At 43.7% G+C, this 22,775-nt stretch overlaps 1 protein-coding gene and 1 long non-coding RNA gene across 4 annotated transcripts in view; one reads left to right on the top strand and one right to left on the bottom strand.

Moving 5' to 3' along the window:
• Positions 1 to 22,775, bottom strand: part of DPP6 (dipeptidyl peptidase like 6) — a 573,188-nt gene that overhangs the window by 372,922 nt on the left and 177,491 nt on the right. The window contains exon 1 of one of the 3 annotated variants that reach the window (XM_033053970.2): positions 21,607 to 21,991. The exons of the other annotated variants lie outside the window; for them this stretch is intronic. Within the exon in view, the coding sequence (XP_032909861.1) occupies positions 21,607 to 21,807 (201 nt within the window). The 5' untranslated portion in view covers positions 21,808 to 21,991. Of the gene's footprint in view, positions 1 to 21,606; positions 21,992 to 22,775 lie in introns of those variants that run through there. 3 annotated transcript variants of the gene reach the window in all.
• Positions 21,702 to 22,167, top strand: LOC116993448. The gene is made up of 2 exons (XR_004417296.1): positions 21,702 to 21,792; positions 21,897 to 22,167. It is a non-coding gene; the product is annotated as an uncharacterized LOC116993448 (long non-coding RNA).

Below are 22,775 nucleotides of genomic sequence, written 5' to 3'. Positions count from 1 at the left end.
TCCTGACTATCAAAACTCCTGGGAGCTCATGACCTGGGGAAGGAAGGTGTCAGTCCCACAGCTTCAGAACCATTCAACCTCATCTAGCACTTTGCAGTTTTGAAGATGCCTTCCAGCCACACACACCAACATTCCCTGCGTTGCTGGACCATGACTGGATGGGATGAAGCACAGCTCTGACTCCCAGCATCTGCCCCACAACCCTGGCAGCAGCAGCTCCCCTTATTCCACAGGCAAAGGAAGTGCAACACTTCCTGGGCAAGCTCCTTCCTGTTCCTATTCACTAAAGCTGAAAGAGAGGAAGGGAGGGAGGGAGGGATAAATGGATGGATGGATGGATGGATGGATGGATGGATGGATGGATGGATGATGGATGGATGAAGGGATCGATGGATGGATGGATGGTGGAAGGATGAAGGGATGGATGGATGGATGATGGATGGATAATGGATGGATGGACAGATGGATGGATGAAGGGATGGATGGAGGGATGGATGGAGGGATGATGGATGGATGATGGATGGATGAAGGGATGGATGGATGGATGGATGGATGATGGATGGATGGTGGATGGATGAAGGGATGGATGGATGGATGATGGATGGATAATGGATGGATGGACAGATGGATGGATGAAGGGATGGATGAAGAGATGGATGGATGGATGATGGATGGATGGATGGATGATGGATGGATAATGGATAGATGGATGGATGGTTGGATGGATGGATGGATGGATGATGGATGGATGATGGGATAGATGGATGGATGGATGGATATTGGATGGATGGATGGATGGATGATGGATGGATGGATGAAGAGATGGATGGATGGATGGATGGATGGATGGATGATGGATGGATTATGGATGGATGGATGATGGATGGATAATGGATGGATGGATGGATGGAGGATGGATGGATGAAGAGATGGATGGATGGATGGATGGATGGATGGATGGAGGGATGGAAGTGTTTCATGGATCACATCTGACCTGTGAGATACCAGAACAACCATAAGCAATTGGATGATTGCAATTAAGTTTACCTTCTCTAAAGTGCACCATTTCTTAAATTATTACAGTCCAATTTAGGCTGACAGGATGAAATGCCATGCCAGGGACATTTCCTTATAAATTCTGGGTGAAGGAGGGGGTCTTGCAGATATTATCAACACATCGATACCCAGGCATTTGTTCTGGGAAGGGGTAAAAGACATAAGAGCTGTCCATCTGCAGAGGAGATGAGAGACTCCTACCAGTCTTAGGGAAGAAGAGAAATACACATTATTATTACTGGAATGTAAAAGCAACAGGTCATCAATAGTCAGGAAATATAGAACAAGATGACTAGGATAGGGACAGGGATACCGAAGCTTTCTGCACTAAAAATCCAAGTGAAAATCACAAGTTAAGTCTGAAATTTGAGGCAGCACAGCAGATTGCTCTCACCCACACTGACCAGTCCATCACTGTGTTGTCATAGTGCCACTCACAGATCAGACTGCACTGGGAGAGGCACAAACAGGCTAAAGGATGGATTGTTCCTTGGGGCTCAGGATCTCTAAAGGATGGATTTCTTCTTGGGGCTCAGATAAAAACAGACAAGCTGCAGCAAGCAATAAAACCATCACTTGGCTGCTGATGTTCAATAATTTCCTTTGTGCACACTCTTAGCCCATGGACACGTGAGCTAATTTGGATGTTTAGCCTTTGCAGGGCTTACTGCCTGAGAGCTGCCACTTAACAGCTCAAGTGCCTGAACTCTGTGATTTCTGCTAAATTCAAGCTCATTGCAAACATCAGGTGTGCAAACTGTCCTTGCCTGCAATAAATATGCCAGAACTTTTCCAGCAATGTGTTCTTTCCAACACAGGAGTTCAGGGTGATTGGAGAATATTGAATATTGAATAATGATATTGTCTGGTGAATATTGTCTGGTGCTCTCAGTACTACAAGCTCTTTACTGGATTATTATCTGAACCTGAAATCACATTTCCAATCCAGCAGATTCATGTGACCAGGAAGAGGATGAGATGAACTGAACAAAATCATGGAAAACAGTGAACACATCTACACTGTGTGTCTAAGTAGTTCAGAACTACTCCTTTTAGCATAGCACATAGAACCAAACACTGCTCTGTTTGATATTAAATCCATAATTTATTGCTCCTGAATGCAAACTACTAGTATTTACAGGCCACAAACTGAAATTGAACTTTCTTTACAGAAAGAATTCTTAACAGTCTCAGGAATCTCACCCTTACTTCCAAACAGACCACACTTTAAGCTTGATTTCCTCATTGTGGCCAATTCTATGCAAATTGTCTTCCCAAAATACATTTGTGTCCTCAGAGCAAACACATGAATAATTTCTTCTGCATTCATTTATAAACCTGTTTCTTTTAATTTTCTTCCTCAAATTTAGTCCTTTGAGCCACTCAAGACAAGGAAAATTTCTATCTTCCAGGTACCTGAAGTTTCTCCAGACTCAGAATTTGGAAGTAGATCTTCTGAGATATAAAGCAATAAAATAAAACATCCTGTGGTGCTGTATTTCTCTCCTAGCAGGAGGACTCCTGTTTTCCATTAAGCAATGATGAACATTTCTTCCTATTGACTCCTCCAGGAACTCTTCTAAAGCCCTAAGGATGCTGTTTTATTAAAAGTAGGAAAGTCTTCTAAGTATGTTACATCAGCTGTGAAGTTCTGCCTAAACTCAGTGCAGATACAGTATCACACAGAGCAAAAAGATGAATGGGAGACAAGATTTCAATTATTCCTTCTCAGGAATAAAAAGATATAAAAAGATAAACATCTTCTGAATAGCTGCAGTAGAGGAAAACTGGATGAGGTAACAACTAGAATAATACAAAATTCCATTATGATGTGCATGAGAACAAGAAGGAACACAGAAATATAGCTGTACTTTATGTTTTTGGGGAAAGCTTTTCTTTTCACTTAGTTCTTTTTGTTCCACTGTTGTCCTCCTGGAATTTTACCCTTGTATACCCCAGGCTAAAGATTTTGGAAATATGCTTGGAGGGGATACTGACACTCTTTCATGTGAACTGATCCACTTTGCATGGATCAGCTTAAATTATTGCGTAGGTCAAAGAATTCTCAACCTTGGGGTTCTAACACAATTTTGGAAAGTCAGATACCTGAGTTTAAAACTTTGCTCCTAGGACTGTTTAATTATCAGTACAAGGGGGTAGGACTTCTATAAGGCAGACTCAAAATACTGTGTGCTTGTGATTAGGAAACTCTGAAAGATGATTTCACCCATCTGGACAGATTACTAACACTCCCTTATTCTATTTTAATTTAGTCTAAATTAAATTGTCATTGCCAAAACTGTCCCTAAAGTGAAGACAACCTTGTCACTTTAATGTAAACTGAAATCAGAGAGTTTAGAAATAAATCGGTTTACTTGAAAAACAGCTCAGCTAAATTTAGCTAATTAGCCCTGCAAAAACCACATTCCCACCGTGCCAGAAACTGTATGAACACCAACAGAAAGGTAAGTTCTACCAAAATAATTTATTTTTAATGAATATTACAGAAGATATTCAGATGCATACAAAAAGGGGAACAGATAGAAATATGTCAGAGCTGTTGATCTAATTTTCTAATAAATCAGGTAGAAATTATTAAAAACCTCTCTTTGCTATCAGAAAAGAATTCAGCATTCCCAATTCATTACACATTTCCTGCATTGTGACATCTATGACACTAGAGAGAAAAGGGACCTCTTTGCTCCCTGATCCTTAGAGAGGATGAGAGCAAAATTATTTTCAGTTACTCCATTAACTCGAAGGTCTGTGGTCACTCTCCTGCATTTAATCCACTAATGAACCACTGGGGACTCCATTTGCTGGCATATAATGCCACCTCTTGTTTTCCTGCTTGCTTTTGCAAGAGGGGCTGTTTCTCTAGGCTCAGCTGGGGACATAAAAGAGGTGCAGTTTTTAGAAAGAAGTCAGCTCATGGGAGAGGAACTGAAGGGTTCATACACCTGCAAGTTTTTCTATCCACAGGACCAGTTACCCATAAAAGATATTACTTCTCCCCACAAGTCTTGCTTTAACTGTAAGCCCAGCACATTTCTGGGGGGTCTCTTGGAACTGATACATTCCAATGCAAGTTTAACTCAGCCTCATCCTTGGGCTCTCAGGGATTTCTAATGCAAAGCCCTGCTGAGGGAACCAGTGGGGCTCATGGTGACATGCATGACTGGAAAGCAGCAGCATGCAGTAAATGAAGTACTGAGCTGGAAAGATGCAGGAGGGACAATTTCATGACTAAGCAAGACATGCTGAAGACACAGATGATTTCCCTGTTACTCACACAGCCAGGTTCTGTGATGCTGGGCAAAGCATTTAAGCTGAATTTTGCTAAGTGAGCACTACAGTGTTACTTCACAAATGTTCACCTCTGGGACTTCTGATACTATTTGAGAATTGCTGAGGGTCAGCACTGCCACTGAAGTCACAGATCTGTGTGTTAGACTGTCACAAAAAGAGTCTTTACATATCAGTATTTAGGATACATTAGGAATTGTTCCTTAGCTCAGGGGAATCAACCCTTCCTCATGTTCAGCAGCTGTACCATGAAAACAAACTCATTAGGTACTGAGAAGCATTCAAAAATTGTTGCAAATATATTAGAAAAGAGTGCAAGAGAAGATTAAACAGAGTCTCAAGAGAGTGTAGACTAGGGCCCAAGGCCATACATTAAACAATGGGCAGAAAATCAAATGTTGAAGAGCTTTTCATTAAAGGACTGTGAGCACAGGAAGAGTGTGAAAAACACATCCAAACACAACCACAGCGACATGCAGTCACTTAATTAAAGATGCACCAAACACTTGAGAAAATTAGAGTAATGAATACAAGAAAAATGAATCAAGAGATTCACTAGCAATGACAAGACCAGCACTGTTGATATTTTTGGAGTGCCTGACATGGTGTTGATTCCTCTGATGTACATTGCAATACCATGTAGAGGTATCTAAAGCAGCCCTGAAAAACCTCTATCAGCAGCTGAAAGTTTACAGCAGGGTGAGTAATCAGTAAATAAATTAGTTCTGACTAATGTGAGTGATCAGCAGCTGAAAGTTTGCTCTGCATCAGCGCCACAAAGTGCTTGTGGTACCCTCAGGTCTTCCACAAGAGCATTGCACTGAGCCCTGCACACACAGCTTTGGCACGAGGGACCTCATCCCTTGGGCAGACACAGCCCTGGGGAGGCACGGATTTAGATCAGTGTGTTTGGTGGCATGTGAAATCCCAGCTCCAATAACGATAAAAATCCTGAGTCTTCAACACATATTAGCACTTTCAAGCAGTATGAGCTCTACTGCTTGATCTTTGCTGTCTTGAAAAGTAGGAAAAAACCAACTTCAGTGCCTCACAGTTTGGACATTTTGTTGGGTGAGTAATTTCTAACACAATGCCTTTTAGCCTAGGGCTTAGAAAAACCATCAAGAACAGAAATCTCAAGTAAGATTACAGGATATAACAAGAACACTTCATCTTAACAGCAGTGTAGAAACAATATCAGATGGCTTTTATTGCATAACCAAAATCTTCTGGAAAATCTGCCCAATACAACCCAGGGATTTAAATGTTCCTGAAAAATTAAATGCCACACAGGAAGAGAAGCCAGCTTTCTAACTCCCAGCCACAGCTATGGGTCTGGATGACTTACTGCTCAGCTTGCCTTGCCTCTGCTGCTAGGATGAGATACCTGGAGATTACTAGGGCAATTTCCACCCCATCACCATCACTGCTGTCCTGTGCACCCAATCCACACCTCTGCATTTGTGCAAAGCTGTCACTGCACCCTCTGCCTCTAAGCACACTGACAGAGCACCACCACCACTGCTTCCCCTCAGCACCCTTCCAGAAAGCACCACTTCTGCTGTTCCCCTCCTGCACTGCTCAAAAAGGAGAGTACCCTTCTCCTCTCCCAGTGCAGGAATAATTGGTAAGAAATTTTCTGCCTCAGAGCAGTCCTGCCACATTAAACATCTTCCCACGTATGCTTGTCATCACTTGATTTGAAGAAGTGGCTGCATTAAACCAGTCTGAGCCATGGGTCAAGTTCTCACAAGTGCTCAGGGCCAGACACAGCAAAGGATGCAGCTGCTCACAAGCCATTCCTACACTGGAAACAACATTTAGAGCTCACTGTGAGCTCGAAAAATCAGCACTAGAGAAACAGAGGGGAAGGAGCTGACAGGAATTGTCTGGCATTGCCTGTGGTACCCCTTCTTGGGGGATTTTTGCACTCACATCTGCTGAGAAGAAGAGCCCTTCATCTAGCACTCAGCACCATCACCACACCCAGCCACGTTCACTTTTTCTGGTTTTTTTTTCAACTCTCCCGTGTTTCCTGTGCTCAGAAAGGACAGGAGAGAGGAGACCCCTCCTGGGTCTGCAGCCAAGAGCTCAACCCAGGAGATGAGGTTTGGAACAAGGCTGAGTACAAATTCCAGACTCCTCACTAGACAAATGCCACACAGTAATGGGCAATTTTGCCCATTTTGCACTCAGTAACTCAGCTTTGCTCCTCCAGGAGGGCTACTAAAACAATTTGTGTTTCACTACTCAAACATTGCAATGCACATTAAACCCACTGTGAACCCACACAGTGCAATGAGCCATAGAAGGGCACCAGGTGTGTTCCTACACGAAGTGAGCTCTTGCTTTGCCTGTTTGTGAGTCACTGAGAGACTCTGTGCTTACAGCTGGGCAACTCTGTCACATGAGCAGCACTGCCCCTGTGGCCTGGGGCTGATTTGTATTAAAAAAGGAAAATACCAAAGGCCAAATTCAGCTTGGTGTTCTCAATCATTTGAATGTATTGAGCTACTAAATTCTCTTCATACATCAAAATCTACAGTTCACATAGTCTGGAGATAATGTCCATACACTGTAGAGGTCCTATAACAGAAAACAAACTGATATTCTTCTGAGTTTCTCATCCATAGCCTTTTCCTTGCAAGCTGTCTTTGTTATGGAGATAGGCAAAGCTGCTGTCTATGAAGGACTCTGGGACTCTGCAGAAACACTAAAGCCAAGGGGAAAAAAAAAAAAAAAACCAAGAATGTACAAAATGTACAATTCTGCAACAATAAGAGAAAAAGAACTACTCTGAATTAGATTTCCCCACACAACACTGGCTGCATAAATGTCTATAGATGCTGCTGCTCTCCTAGTGACAGACCTGCTGTCATCTTCCCTCTGGAAATGAAAAAGTGTTTGGTCTACAGGGGAGTTAGCTAGAAATGCTTAGAGAAATATCATAGACATCTGACACAACTTTGTTTGAAATGCAGCAATCAAGGGACTCTCAAATAAACCTGACTGAACTATCTTAAAAATATGTTCAAAGGACAGATTCAGCCCTGTATAACCCATTTGACTGCGGTTACTTTTTTTTTAAACAAACACAGAGTCTAATAACCTTTACCTCTTCTGGAGATTCTTTGAAAAGATGTTTAGCCTGTATTATCAAAACTGAATTCCTGTTACCTAGCTGGAGGCAGAGATCTCTTCACTGGCTTATGCAAAATTTCAATAGATTTAGTTGCAAAAGTGTCCCCTATGTTTTTTCTGCTTCCAGGAGCAGAGATATAATCCCATAAAAGTAGAGTTTCTGGGATCTAGCCTAAAGCTAGATATAACTTTTTTTTTTTCACCCAGTCTTTCTGGAAGACTATTTCGATACTTCAATGCTCAAGATCTTAAAAATCTTGTTATTTCCAGCCTAAAACAATTTATGACCGGATCAGAGCCATCAGTTCTTATTCCAGCAATATCCTTCATTTAAAAAAATTGTACTGTCTCCAGAGAAGGGCCCATTGACCTGAATAAATGAGAATCTGTGATTATTGAAGCTGACCAAGAAAAATGTTGGAATTGCCTCAGTCTGACAATGAAACTTTCTCCTAGATAGATATCCTGAGGATGGACAGGTTCTCCATTTCAGCTGTTACCAGCAAAAGAGAGAGACCAAGTCATGGAAAATTCTGATCTCCTGCTTTGATAAGAGATAAGACCTATTAAGCACAAAAACCTCTTCACCTTTTAGTAAGCACATAAATTTACATTTGGGAACTCTGAAGATTAGGTCACTGTGATGTACAGAACACATTTTGGTGCTGTACCTTGCTGGACTGCTCTGAGCTCCAGAGAAAGAAAAGAGAAGTAAGCATTAACTATGAGATATATTCTAAGTTTTCATCAGAAAGTGTCAGCAGTAGAAAAACTCTCAAATAAACCATTTGATTAAAAGCAGCCACAAGATTTCTTCATCCAATCCTAGAAATCTGGGGTATCAAAACTGATGTTAAGAGGCTCAGTTTCCAAATACCTGGTTGTCCATTCACCCCTTAACTAGCCTCTGCTTCCCATTTATGAAAACAAATGGAATAGAAAAATAAAACAGTCCCATTTTCTTGCTTGTTTGGAAAGTCACAGCCAGCCCATATGAAAGGAGGGAGAGGAAGAGAAGAAAGGCAGTCCCTAATGCCCAACATGTATTTTACAACCAGTCCATAAATCATCCTCCTTCTGTTTGAAGAAATGCCTTGAGCAGAACAGAGCGGTCTCGAAATGGTTCATTACTTACAAACATTTGATGAAAGTGGATTCAGCTTTTGGTTTATGATCCAACATGCTGGAGGAAGATGAGTTTTCTAGATGAGATACAGCCTGTACACACACACAACCAAACTGCTTCTTTCTGCTTTTCAGTGCTGTCTAAGGCACTGGGCTAAAGAAAAACCCAGGAGGGGGCTGCTGCCAAAATGAGCCCCACAGTTTTCACTTATCCCTGCTAGAGACATTGATCCTTGTACAATTCATCTTCACAGCATTGTGGCAAACAGGAAAAACCTCTGTTACACATCTCCTTTATCATTTTTTCTTTCAGTCCTGCAGTTTATTAGTGCTTCCCTCAATGATGACCTATCTCAGCAATCTCAAGCAATGCTCACCAAACCTATCAAAGGGCCCTGAAGGCTGCTGATTGAGTTGTCTCACAGAAGCCTTGCTAATAGTGTACGTTTGGAGTGCTTTTAATCATTTTATGAAGTTAGGAAACTCTCATCTATTAAACTGCAGCGGACCACAGAGAAATTTTATGGCTTGTCACCAATCGAGATCAGCTGAAAGGAATGCAGAACAGTGCTTTTAAATTAAATTACAGTTTTTCAGGTTGGACTGGCACAATCTGTCTTCAGCAAAAGAGGAGCCTTGTGTGGAACTTTCAGAGCAAATTCAATCTTCCAATTCACACTGCTGCTCCCTACATTTTACACTGAGGTGCAAAGTTAAAAAGCTGACTGAGGCATTCCCAGGCATCCTTCCAGGCCAATGGCCATGTGCTACCTGCCAAAGCCATTTCCAGAAGAGCTCCAGCTTAGCACACACAGGGAGAGACACTGAATGAACACTGTTATCATTTCAGGGATTTCACATGCAGATTTACTCAGTGTGATTAAACTGGCTTTGATCTTGCTCTTCACCTTCTCTGCCCAGTGCCATGAGGGCACTTCTCTGCAGCTCATCCAAAAAGGAGAGAGCCACCACAGAGCTGTGCAGCTGTTATGAGCACCCCTGTGCCTGTGGGAGGAGGGATGTGTTCCCTCATGACCCAACATGAGACAAGACAGAGGATTTCCTCTCTTTTCCCTCTCCTCTGAGATCAAGTTTGCCCATTGCCTGGAGAAGAACGACTTACTGACGAACATCTAACTTGCTATTGATTGAATTGTAAAAATAAAACAGAACAAAACAACAGCAAAAGTAACAAGTAACCATTTTGGCCATATTTATATGCACTCTGAATTTACATCTGTGAATGTGCTGTTGCCTTCTCTGAACGCTCATGGGAAGAGAATTTCAACCCACCTGAGTTTAAATGGTTGCAGACAGTGAAGGTGCTCCTGCCCATGGGAAAGATGATTTTAAAGATCCATTCCAACCCAAACAATTCTGTGATTCCTATGATTCTCCTAGAGATGTCTCCAAACATCAAACACACCCTTCTATACAACCCTGTAAGACAAACACAGGTAATCAAGGCTGAAGGAACACCAAAAAAGAGAAAATATTCCGGTGTAAACTGCAGCTTAAAGTGACAATGTTTCCTTAAGAAGTGCACCTTGAATTTTCTATTCAAAATTCAAAAATTTCATAACAATATTTTTTTCCTAAGACTGCATGTGTAACACTCCATATCTAATCACAAATTAAGTATTTCTAGAATACCTTCTTAAAGACGTTATAGAAGAGGAGAGGATAAGAACTATACTGACATGCATTTTATAACTATATTAAATATTTGGTAAAGTCTAAAGAGAAAAAAATGGTAAAAGTTATTATAGAACTGAAATACAGGAGAAATGGCTTCTAATCTCTTCCCTCTGGAGGCATCAGAATGCTTCAGGACAGGTGAAGTAAGAGTAGAAGAGACATTTCAGGAAAAAAAATCAGACAAAAATGCCAGATTTTCCATATTACAAAGAACCTGTCCTCCTGTCAAGAATGCACTGCTAGATTAGGCTAAGTAGGAGGAAAGGGAAAATATGAAATATTCTGTCTCAGCCACAAGAAATATTTTGTCTTACAGCAAAAAAAATTTAGAAGCAAAATTTCTTCTTTTCTATTATCAGAGTTGGCTTCCAGTTCTGTGCCTCATGGCTTTCCTCTTTCTTCTTTCCCTTCTTTCCATTCTTTGTCCCTTGTCTGTTTTTCATCCTCTTGTTTTACATCTTGCTCCCGGAGTCTGCCTCATTCTTTCTCCCAGAGGCAAATTAAACTGAGGACGCTGATTGAAAATTCACACACAGCCTCTTAATGAGTGTCTCATGGCTGTGTCTCCTTTTGGGCAGAGAAAACCTCTGAAAGTTTTCAGCACACTAAAGCTGCCAGAACAGCCCAGACAGCACACACACAGAAGGCAGAGAGTCTTTGAAAAAAGGAGAAAAGAAACCTTAGAGACAGCTACCACAAATTACACCATCCTGCCTGTCTTCCTTTCCATATTTGCTTCCATTTTTTTCCTCAGTGGCCTTTCCCACCTCCCAAGTACACGACTTTTAACCCAGACAACCCCTCCATCTATCAAAAGCCTGACATCCATGTTTATGCTTCCCCAGGACCAACCTTGTCACTTTACCACATTTCCATTTGTGACAACTCTTGGCATGTTTCCCCTCGACCAGCCACTGCTTCCTTTTACACGACACGAAGCCCTTTAGCAGCCAAAGCACAGCAGTCTGATAACTGCTCACCAGTATCATGTATCTTCTTATTATCTGCTACATTATCCTTATCTAATTGCATGCACTCTGGCTCAATCTGACATTTTCAAAACTACAGATGCTTATTAGCTTTTCTTAGCTAAAAGAAAAAAAATGTGCATTATAGTGATTATCAGTTCCTGGCACTGCCTGTGAAACATTGTAATGAGAGAGACCTTTAGCCTCCCATAAACAAGCACAATCAGGGCCTGTTTTGGTTATTAGCAATGCTCCTACAAATGTTGCCACTGTCAGAATTAATGACGGCACTACTAATTATTAATAATCTCATGTTTCTGTCCATGGATTCTTTTTAGCCCAAAGCTTTAGGCCATAAGCAAAAATTATTTAATTCTGCACCACCACAAGGAAGCCACAAATGAAGTCATGGCCTTGATTCCTTTTTGGTAGCCAACAGATGCAGGTCCTGCCTCACAGGTGTAAATAACTGGCTGAAGGTCATGCAGCAGGTCAGTGGCAGACCCAGGAACTGCAAGACTTCTCTAACAGGTATTCCAGTGCTCCAGCACTGATCCATGCCCCCTCAAACAGAAGGTATCTAAATGTGCCCAGAAATCAGGGAGAATTACCCACTCCTTGAAGAAGCCTGTTTCAATCTCACCATCCTCAAACACAGGGAGTATAAACAAAGCAAGTACAATAGATGGGGTTTCTGTGATCCTAAACCCTGGCTATGTCAGTTTTAATTAATTACTCTTGTTTGCAATGACTCACTGTATGTTCTCTGACAAGTGTTTGTGCTGCAGTTCATAACAGAACAAAGAAGCTGCTTCAACAGTACCCACTTTATCAGAGACACCATTGTGAAGCACTATAATACTTTTAATGTTTTCTCCATGTGTCTCTTCTTGTATCTGGGATTACACCAAAAATATTAAAAAAAGAAAAAGAAAAGGGAAAAAAATGAAAAAGAAGAAGTTAATATAGAACAGGCATAGAAACTGTATCAATAAAGTGCTTAGATTCAATATTCCTAGCATTAAGAGTAGTAGAAGTGGAAATCTTTGGTTCACTATAAAGCATTTATGTGTCTATGGCAACATGGTTGTTGATTTCTATTGCTTCCCTGAGAACAAAGTAATAGAAGTTCAGTCTTTTAAATATTGCTTTTCTTTTCTAGCACCTAGATGAAATAGAAAAACAAAATCAAAACCAAATCATATTTAATACAGGTTATACAGAAACATGAGGAAAGATTTAGCAACAAATTACAAACAAATAAAGATAGGATTCTACAGTCAGATCAAACATAATCCCACAAACAATCTGTGCAAATCTCAGAGCTGTGTATGCAATAAACTTATCCTGGGACAATCAGTCTCTTATGCAAGAGGTCAAACACTATTTAAAGCAGATCCCAACATCCCCTTTGCTCTTTGTTCAAGTCTGCTTGTGCTTTCCCCTGAAACACAGGATAACCCAGCCTGCTTATCCTGAGAGGAGGGCAGGGACGCAGGCAGGAGCTGAACTTTGCAATGCCAGAGGGAATATCACAGGGAAGTGGCTGGAGTGGAGCTGTCTGGGTTTTGCTGGGATGGCCATCCTTAGGCGCCAGGGCACGGAGAGATAAGGCTGCCAGCAGCCACCTGGTAGATAGAGAGGAAGAACTGACTCATGGCTTCCCAGCAGTGCAAAAAACCACAGAATTCTTCTCCCATGAGGTAGGGCTGAGGGATGGGAGAGGGGAAGACATGAGCTGTGCTTGCTGCCTCTATGGTTTATAAGGGATTCAGAAGTCTTGGAAGCAAATGGGAAGAGCCCTCCACCCCAGAGCCATCTCCAACACTACCCTACCAGCCAGCAGCAGCTGCCACAGATTCCTTTTCTGTGACCCTGGTACAAGCATCAGTGTCTGTTTTGCTGCTGTTAGCAGGTCATACTTTTTCTCTTGCCAAAGGCTGGCCTTATAAATAAAAGTCTTTTTTAGTCCCCCTTAGCCAGAGGCACTGCAGGACACTTGAATTCATCTTCACAGACACAAACTGTACAGACTGGGCTCTGCAAACCACTGCTCATACCCTTGAGGAGGGACAACAGGCAGTAACAAGCCTCCTGCTGCTGCTGGACTTCTCCCTGTGCCCCTGCCAGAACAGCAGGAAAGCAGCAGGAACAGGGATCCTGTGTAACCCTCCTGTGGGTTCTGCTCACCAGGGGTCTTCAGATCTAGGGCTTGGAGACTGCAGTAACATCTGCAATTGTTCAGTCTGCATGGGTTTCATTTCTCCTCTGACCAAAATACCACAGCTACATTCTTTTATAGAGACTTGAACTTATTTTAATGGAAAATAAGGAACATGAACATATTTTGTCATAAACACTTTAAAATTAATGACTGTGGCATAACTGGAGCTGAGGTTACCAGGCATTTCCCACTGCTGCATTTCCATTTCATGTAGCTTTGTACATCCAAAAGAGAAAGCCTGGGGAGAAATTTGCATTTGCTTTTGAGGTCTGCCTAGACTGAAATCTGCTTGAAATACTGGAGAAGATGCTATTGACAAATACAGAAAAGAAACATAAAAAGCCCCAAACCACCTCCTCCCTGAAATATTATAATGAAAGCATTAAGACACTCCTGTCCTTCCTTTTGGATGCTTTAAATCTCCTTCTGCTCAAAGCAAACTCCAAAGCCTTGAAGAGCTAGAGGGAAACATCAGACATTTGAAATGTCACAGGAAAACTGTCAGAAATGAGTGCTAGATACAGCAAAGACTTAAATGTGCCAGACTTCACAATTAGTTTTACACCTGTAAGAATATCCATGGTGATAAGTGAAACAATTTTTAGTTTAAAAGCCCCTGGGGCCCAGAACCAGAAATTGCAATAGCTCACAAGGCTGAGCCACAGCAGACTATCCCTGCCACAGAGCTAAGATGAACTGTCCATGTACCACCTCAGCCTCCAATTTTCCATCTGCAAAGTGAACATAATAATAAGTGCAATTTCAAAAGGCACAGAGAATGCAACTCCTGGAAGAAACCATGTAACAGCTGAGCTCTACTAGTGAGCACCTTGTTTAAAGTAAAATTATTAAAAAAAAAATAAATAAATAATTTACACTTCGTAAGTGATAAACAATTAAAAACCATATTCAGGTTTCCTCAGCAGACTCACAAAATTGGCCTTTTTCAAATTACCTCACACACTTCAGTACTTAAATGTTTGCAGAGTGAATGAGGACCAGGCCCCTCTCTACCTCTCCCCCACCTCCAAATTGCAAGTTCCCTGAGGCTTAAAAACTGCATTAATCTTTGCTGTAATCTTTGGGAAGATTTTCAAGTGCTATTTCAACAAAATAAACTATGAAAGATCTCTAACTTAAAGTGCTAAAAAAAAAACAAGACGTAATTAAAGCTCTGGTTGCATGCAGAAAATGTAGGTTCCCAAACACTCTACAGGTGGAAATGTTGTGAAGGACTTCTCTTTCCACTACAGACAAATCACTGCATATTTCCCCCCCAGAAAATTTTCCTGGATTGCACCACCACTCTCCCTCTGCTCCCTTCTGCACTGCTCTGTGCTGCAAAACATCCATGAGCCCAATGCTCATTCCAACTCTCTTTTACAGTTTTCTACTGGCAGTAAAGATTATGGCACAGTGATCTATTCCTATAGATGAATTCATACACTCAAAATATGCTTGAACTCAGTCAACTCACCCACACTGAATCTTACCAGTACCAAACACCCACAATTTATTGAATACACATAATATTTTCAAAGGTGGATATATCAGTAAAAAAAAGGGATCCAAAATAAGTATTTGTGCTTCTAACTGGGAAATATATTCTAGTATGTACTTTTGTGTTTGATCACAAATCTTGTGAGACACCTTGCAACTACAAACCTAAATTATCTGTGTGTACTTCTGAAGACACACTGCATCACAACCCACTATAAGTGAAAAAGGCTTTTGGGAAAACACTTGCTTTTCTATTGCTGAACCATTCCTTATGAGCTTTGAAAGCCAATATTTCTCCCTGAAGGTGAAAAAGAGAGTTACAAAACTGCCACCAGTTCCATCAGTTCATCAGATCTAGAGAAAAGCAGCAAGGAACTGAAGACCCCCCACGTGTAGGCGTGAGTGTGTAAACAAGTGGGTGTTTGATTTCCTGTGAAAGCAAGGAAAAGCCAAGCTCCATAGGAGCAGTGTGATCACGACACGCTGCCACCCCTTGGTCACGGGATGGAAATGCTCGCACCTCACGGCTGGGAATCATCCCGCACATCGGGCAAAAAGCCCCGGAAAAATCAGATAATAAACTATAACGTGAGATTCTGCTGCACCAGCACAAGCATAAATATATTAGTCCAAAGTAATGTAAAGCATTTTATTTCAAGGGATAAAATCGGGCTCCCAAAGAGCATCTTCCAAGCTCTAATATGCACCCTCAGGGCTGCCTTCAGTCTGGCCTTTCCTGAAGCAAAATATACAAATGGTTGGAGAACAGCACATACTCACAGATTTTATTTTTTTCCCCCCACCTCCTATGTCTTTAAAAGCCTCTTGGAAACCAACTTGTGCTGCTCCAACCCTGGGCTCATTCTCTGCTTTCTGCACTCAAGCTCCCAGCTCAGAAAGAGAAATAACATGAGCCGAGTACTCTACGTGAGACATCCCAACCTATGGCACAGTTCACTACTATTAGAGAGATGATTCAGCCTCTTCACACAGCTATTCTTGAATACTTAAAAATACATTTTCCCTGGCAGATTTTTTAGTGTGTGCATCATCACTACAGCTAGTGAAGACTGCAGAAACAGAGGCGGATTTTAAACTGGCAGCATAAGTTTGTTTAATTACAGATATTGCCATAAAGCAAAATATAAAAAGTGTATCACCTGTAGACCAGTGTCCAGCATTCAGTAACCACAAAATATATGATGAGCTTCTGTGCAAATATAAACCAGGATTTTAAAAAGGTTTATAACTATTCCTTTTGAAGGAAGTAAGCTGCAAATTTTATTCGTTTCAAAAGGTGAACTTATAGAATGTCAGCAGTGCCTAACTATTTCCATGGAAATTACCATTCCTGCTCTCTGCATCCTAATGGGAGGATAACTGAGTTCAGCATCCAAGAATTCACCAAGAGGCAGAACAGGAGATTCTAAGAGACTTAAGCAGTTGGTTTTGCCCATACACACAGGAGTACAGATCTATAGATAGACTTCTGGTTACAATTCAACTTATTGTAGCTTACAACAAAGTTAGGGTTTCTGCAGTCCCACAAATCCCTCTATATTATCAATTCATCCATCTCTTTAGGAGAAAAACATCCCACTTTTGAAATGCTTGTCGCCTACAGCTCAGGCCTCAACATTTCTGAGTTCTGCCCTTGACACACATTTCTAGGAGGCATTATCTCTTCCCATTAGACAAATAATGAACTGAAAATCAACACTTTCAATTACATGCAACAGCAAGTCTGATTTTTTTTTTTTTTACACTGATGGCTTTGATTCTCACTTTCTCAGACTCACTCTGTTAACAAAAGATATTTGATTTACTAAATCCTTAATTTATCCAAGCACAAAACACAGTTTCACTGAGGCACCTCAAAATTATCTCTATTTATATCTGAATGAAAAACTTCTCAAAAGGTAAATAAGTCTCAATAATCAATTGCAGAATGAATAAAGTATAATATATAGCCAAATATAGTTTTAAGAAAATGCAGAAAAGAAATAAATATTCAGAATTCAGTTATTGAAAGAATATTCAGAGGAAATAAAGCTTTTGTACTTTGGGACTAGCTTTTTTATATGCTTAAGTCTCATATTAAAGCCAGTAAGAGTTTTGGCCAAGTGATGAACCTGTAATAATGCAGCATGTGGCTTTTCACATAAAAAAATGTTACGAAGTTTCACTGGAGGATTCAATAGTCTTAACAGATAACTTCTCATACAAAAATTACTTTAAAAAGTACTTCTGTGATCATTGTTTCACAGTCAGTGCCTTATAAAATGGATCAATATTCCGCATTACAGGAAAGTGTTGAATTTTTTATGCACCTGATTAATGCATTGTTATCATCCCAGTAATTAAAAGGAGCGGCATTACACACAATCAGCATGATACATCTTACTCAGCACCTCCTGGCAGTTGCCTGCAAAAAATTAAACTCATTAATCACTGTGATGCCATGAAAGAATCCTGGAAAGGATGAAGAAGCTCTATTTTATGGGAAAAAAGTTCTCAAGTCAACGTGTAGGAGAAAATCCCTTCCACCGTACAATATGTAAAGCGTTTATCTCATCAGTGTAAAAGGTAAGCCAATCAAAATTACCATTTAAAAAGCAACTTCATCAATCTAAAAACGAGAATTTTGCTAACAAAATTGTTCAAATGCTGCTATACCACCACACCAAACTGCACAAAGAGTTCTCACAGAAGTTTCCTCATCTAAATAAATATAGCGAAAAGCTAATCATATAACAAGGTAAATATGTCATCTGAATTTTGTTTAGAGCTGTTGCAATAGCTTTAATATCAATAATGCCATAGAGCCAAGTAGGAAGTATCTTTCAGGGGTCATTTATACAGAACCTAGTTTGCTTATTAGTCTTCCCATAAATAACAAGATTGTCTCATCAGATGAATAATTAACATGACAAATTTGCAAGACTATCTAGGTTTTGTTCAGTAGCTAGGTCTAGTATATATATATTTTACTCACATACTTGCCATGAGTTGAATCACAGCAAAAAACTATTTAAGATTCTAAAGAATGCCATGACCTCTACTTTGCTATACTTCTATGTTACTAAAACAATATTCTCAAGTGTGTCTCAATGGTGTTTGTAAGTCAGCAGTTGTCATATAAAATCCTTATTGGTTTTGATTTTAATTTTATTAGGGAGTTACTACCTCCTCTTTAACTCTGTATAGGTTTCAAGTAGTATTTTTCCATCAGTAGTACTTCCAGTGGACAGAATGCTTACTTACAATACTGTGACCTTCAAAGGCAAGATCCTGCCTGTCCCTCTGTTTTGTTCTGCATTGAGGTCTGTGCTGGTGCTTAAAAATACAGTGCTGAATGCAGCACACATATTTCAATGGGAAAAGTCATCATCAGTAACCCATAAAATAACCTCCATTCTCTCCCTGTTATTAATCACACAGCAAAGCTAGGAATAGAACAGTCTCACTCTCAGGTTTGTTTTGATATTTCCAAGTATGGGAAGGGAGAAAAGCCTTCTGTTTCTATATGTTTAAGTTCTGGGTTTTCCTACCACATTAAGTCAGAAGATCAAAGACAACATGAATGTCCCACTTGTGCAAAACAGAAAACAGAAGTCCAATATTAGGAAAGAGTTTCCGGTGCTGTCTCCTTAAGCCCTTTCCCATGATGAGCACAGCACTCCTGGCACCTTGCACAAACAGACCACTCTCCTTATTCTTCCCTCATGGTCTTTGCCAGCTCTCTGCCTCATTTTCCCCCTTTTCTCCAGGGTCTTATGCCCAGGGCTGCATTTGTTCATCCTGAGTGAGCCTGACTCCTGACACTCTGTCTCTGCTGTTCTTGCCACAGACAAGGGCAAGAGGTCACTGTCAGCCCGCCTTGGCACGGGTCCTGGGCATGTTTGGGAGAGAAAACAGCTCCTCCTCCCTGGGTCAGGAGGGGCTGGCAACCCGGACAGCTCCCCCTACCCCGGGACAGAGGGGTTCGGCACCTCGGACAGCGCTCCTGACCGGGACAGGAGGGGGTTCGGTGCCTCGGACAGTGCTCCTGACCGGGACAGAGGGGTTCGGCACCTCGGACAGCTCCTTCTGACCCAGGACAGGAGGGGTTCGGCACCTCGGACAGCTCCTTCTGACCCGGGACAGAGAGGTTCGGCACCTCGGACAGCTCCTTCTGACCCGGGACAGAGGGGTTCGGCACCTCGGACAGCTCCTTCTGACCCGGGACAGAGGGGTTCGGCACCTCGGACAGCTCCTCCTGGCCCGGGACAGAGGGGTTCGGCACCTCGGATAGCTCCTTCTGACACGGGACAGAGGGGTTCGGCACCTCGGATAGCTCCTTCTGACTCGGGACAGGAGGGGTTCGGCACCTCGGACAGCTCCCCCGTCCCGCTCCGCCCCGGTTCAGCACCGCGGACACCTCCGGCCGTCCCGCCCCCTCCTGCCGGGCCTGGCCCCGCGGGCCGGACCCCGCTCCCTGAAATTCACCATTTATGGCACGACCCTTTCCACTGCTTTGCCATGACTTCATCCTCCCGACCTGAACCCTCTGCCGAGACCACAGCTCAGGCTGCCCAGTCTCTGCTGGAAGGGAGCAGCTGTGAGCTGCCGACCCGGCCCAGGGGACTTTCTCAGACAGGCTGCCCCCTTTAGAAACAATTCACACTAAGTGTCCACGTGCATTTGTTTAGAAGTCACCCCAAATCCCTGCTTCTGGCCGCACTTTTTTGCACTTCGTTGCAGAAGATACAGACAGCAGTGTCCCTCACTACTGTGTCCCTCTGTCCCCCAACAAACAGCAGTGCCCAGCACACTCTTCACCCACACAACTCTGAGGGGATGGGGGGAGAAGAAAAAAAAAAAAAATAAAAAAGAAAGCAAGATGGAAAAACTTTCCTCTTAGAAGTTAAAGGATATTCGTATTAACATTGTTTTCTGTCAGCAGAAACCACTCGCACAGGCTTTCCTCTGCTTCTGGCCTCAGCGCTTCTGGTGACCAGAGAAGCGGCTCCAGACATCTGCTGTCTCCAAATCCAGGAAAGCGAAATTAAAACAATGAGGAAAATGTGCCTGAGCCCAGCCCTGGAGGTGGCACTGCGCTGGCTCGCAGCGACATCTAGAGCCCAGCACACGGCCGGGAAGGGCCCCGTGTCCCCAGCCCCACGGGGAGAGAGTCACGAGCGGGCGCGGGCGACCGGGAAAGGGGCCCGGTGCCATCCTGCAGCTGGCCAGGGCCAAGGAGCAGAGTGCCAAGATCGTTGGCAGTCAGCGGGTCACAGAGAAGAGTCAATTCGGGTCCCTGTCACTGCTGTCCCCCGGGGCTGTCAGCATTCTGTCACCTCGGGGAGAGGTTTAGGTCGATTGGCCCCATCTCTGACAGAAGTGCACTTGCTCTATGGACCACAAAAGCCTTTACGAAGGGACGGGAGAATGGATAGGGATTTAAAAGATAATCCGAGGACATTTCCTTGCATACACAACTCTCTCCTCTGAGTGAAGCAGCCCTGCTGTTGTGGCTTGAAGCTGTGCCTTGCTTGGGAAGGCTCCCAAAGCCAAAGCTAAACCCTGCTACAAAGCTAACGCGTCCCACTCGGGCAAGAAGTATTTTTAACAGACACAAACATTATTCCCAACTGCAGCCATTTGCTTCCCCTTGTGTGTGCTTCCACAGAGGCAAAACACACTCAAATCCCTCTGCAAACCTAACACCAGCCAGCCATGCGGATCCACATGTTTTGATCTATCACTGGCTCTTGTTCTCTCAGTCTTCCTGCTCTCCAAATCCCCTGCCCCCCTCCTCACCACCCCGAAAGAAACAGAGCAATCGACCCAGACTAGTTTAACTCCATCGGACACAGCAGGCAGCCAGCGGCCTGGATTAGTCACTCGTTACTAAGGCGATATGCAGATGCACCCTTTGAAGTCTCTGCTCTCGGAAGCGGAGAGCGGAAGGTGCGCGGCCGAAGTTTGCGGCTCCCTGCGGGGGCTCGCCCTGGGGCAGCGGGGAGCGGGGACAGAGAGACCCAGAAACGGCTGCTCAGGGGTTAAAAAGTTTTCCTGCTGCCAGGTTAGGGAAAGGCTGACAGAAAAGCGAGGAGGGTAAGACAAGGTGAAGACTTCTGCCCCGGGAGTGTTAAAGGGTAAAACACGGAATAAAAACAAAACAAGAATAAAAATATTAAAAGAAAAAAAATTAAAAGGAGGGGTGGGGAGCCTTGTCGCGTAGCTTGGGGGCAGCCGGACGGAGCTGGCACTTGGTGTTTCCGAAGGTGCTGACCCCGCTCCCCCCAGCCCCGCTCCACGGGAGCGGAGAGCCGCGCAAGGAGCTCGGTAAGGGGAGAGCTGCGGGGGCAGCGCGGGGGCGGGCGAGTCCCGGCTCCGCTCGACTCCCAGCGGGCTCCGTCCCGTACTATTCCCGGCACTTCAGAGCAAGAACAGGAGCGCAAAGACCCGCCTGGAAGAGCGGACAAACCGCAAGAAATCGCTGCCAGCTTAGAGGGGCACCCAGCCATCCCGCAGGACAGGGGGCGGGGAGGGGGGGGTACCCAAAACCCAACCCAGCCCCACGCGAACGACACCGGCGCTTACATCCTCCTCCTCGCAGTCACTTCGCGACTGGTACTGGAAGCGGGGCCGGCTGCCTTCCTGTTGCAATGGACGCGGGGTCTTGCCGGCAGCGCCGTCCTCCTCGCTGCTCTGGGCGCCCAGGAGGTGACTCGCTTCGGGGGGAACGGGGAACGAGCGGGAGGTGTTGATCTTCCCGCTGAACCGCTGGTACAGTGAAGCCATGAAGTCAATCCGCGGGAAACGAGGGAGAGGGAGGGAAAGAGAACCGCTTCTTTTTTTTCTTCCCCTCCTCTCTTCTTTTTTGGCTACAGCATGCTACACGCGGGTGAGGATCAGTCCCACATCGGTGGGAGGGAGAGAGAGGGATCCTGCTCCCCGGTGCTCTGCACCGGCAACCGGAGAGAAGCCCGGGGGTTCAAGAGAGCAGAGACGGGGGAGTGATGAGAGGAAGAAGAGAGAAGATAGATAAATAAATAATAAAACGCAATCGAGCCGTAACACCACAGGCCCCGGGAATGCTGCACCATCCAGTGTTGGGAAGGAAAAAAATATAGAAGAGAAAAAAAAAAAAAAAACAAAACCCAAAACACTCCACGAAGACGTACCCCCGATAATGGCGACTGAGTGGATCAGCATTAAATGTGCTTTGGGGGTGTGCGTGTGTGTTTGCAAAAGCAGGGAAAAAAAAAAAAAAAAGGAAGGGGGGCTGGCTCAATCGCTGGCTGTCAGCGGCTCCCCAGGCAGAGGTGGCGGAGCAGTCGCCTCCGAGGTCGCATACCAACAGTGTGCACAAGCGAGAGGCAGAGTGACAGAGTGTGTGAGACGGAGTGGAAGAGGCTGGGAAGCCTCATTCAAAGCACGTTGCCCTTCTTGGGAAGGAGGGCTCTTCTACGATCATCTCCTTTTCGGTACCTTCTGGGGTTTTTTCCTGCCTATTTTTTTTTCCCGGGGAAACAACTAAAAAAAAATTTAAAAAAAAAAAAAAAAAAAAAAAGGCAACAGACACCTGATCGCCAGCCGAGAGAGAAAAAAGAGGTGGGGAGGGGGAAGGCGAGGCTGGAAGGCGGGACCGGCAGCTGGAGGGGCTCTGAGAGGCCGCTGTGCGCGGAGTGGCTCGGCCCCAAGGAAGGGGCGAGGGAGGGAGGGCGAAGCCTCCCCACTGCCCTGCCCTGCCCTGCCCTGCCCCAGCG

This window comes from Catharus ustulatus, chromosome 1 (assembly GCF_009819885.2).
Source record: "Catharus ustulatus isolate bCatUst1 chromosome 1, bCatUst1.pri.v2, whole genome shotgun sequence".
Taxonomy (NCBI): domain Eukaryota; kingdom Metazoa; phylum Chordata; class Aves; order Passeriformes; family Turdidae; genus Catharus; species Catharus ustulatus.
This window is presented reverse-complemented; position numbering and strand designations above follow the sequence as displayed.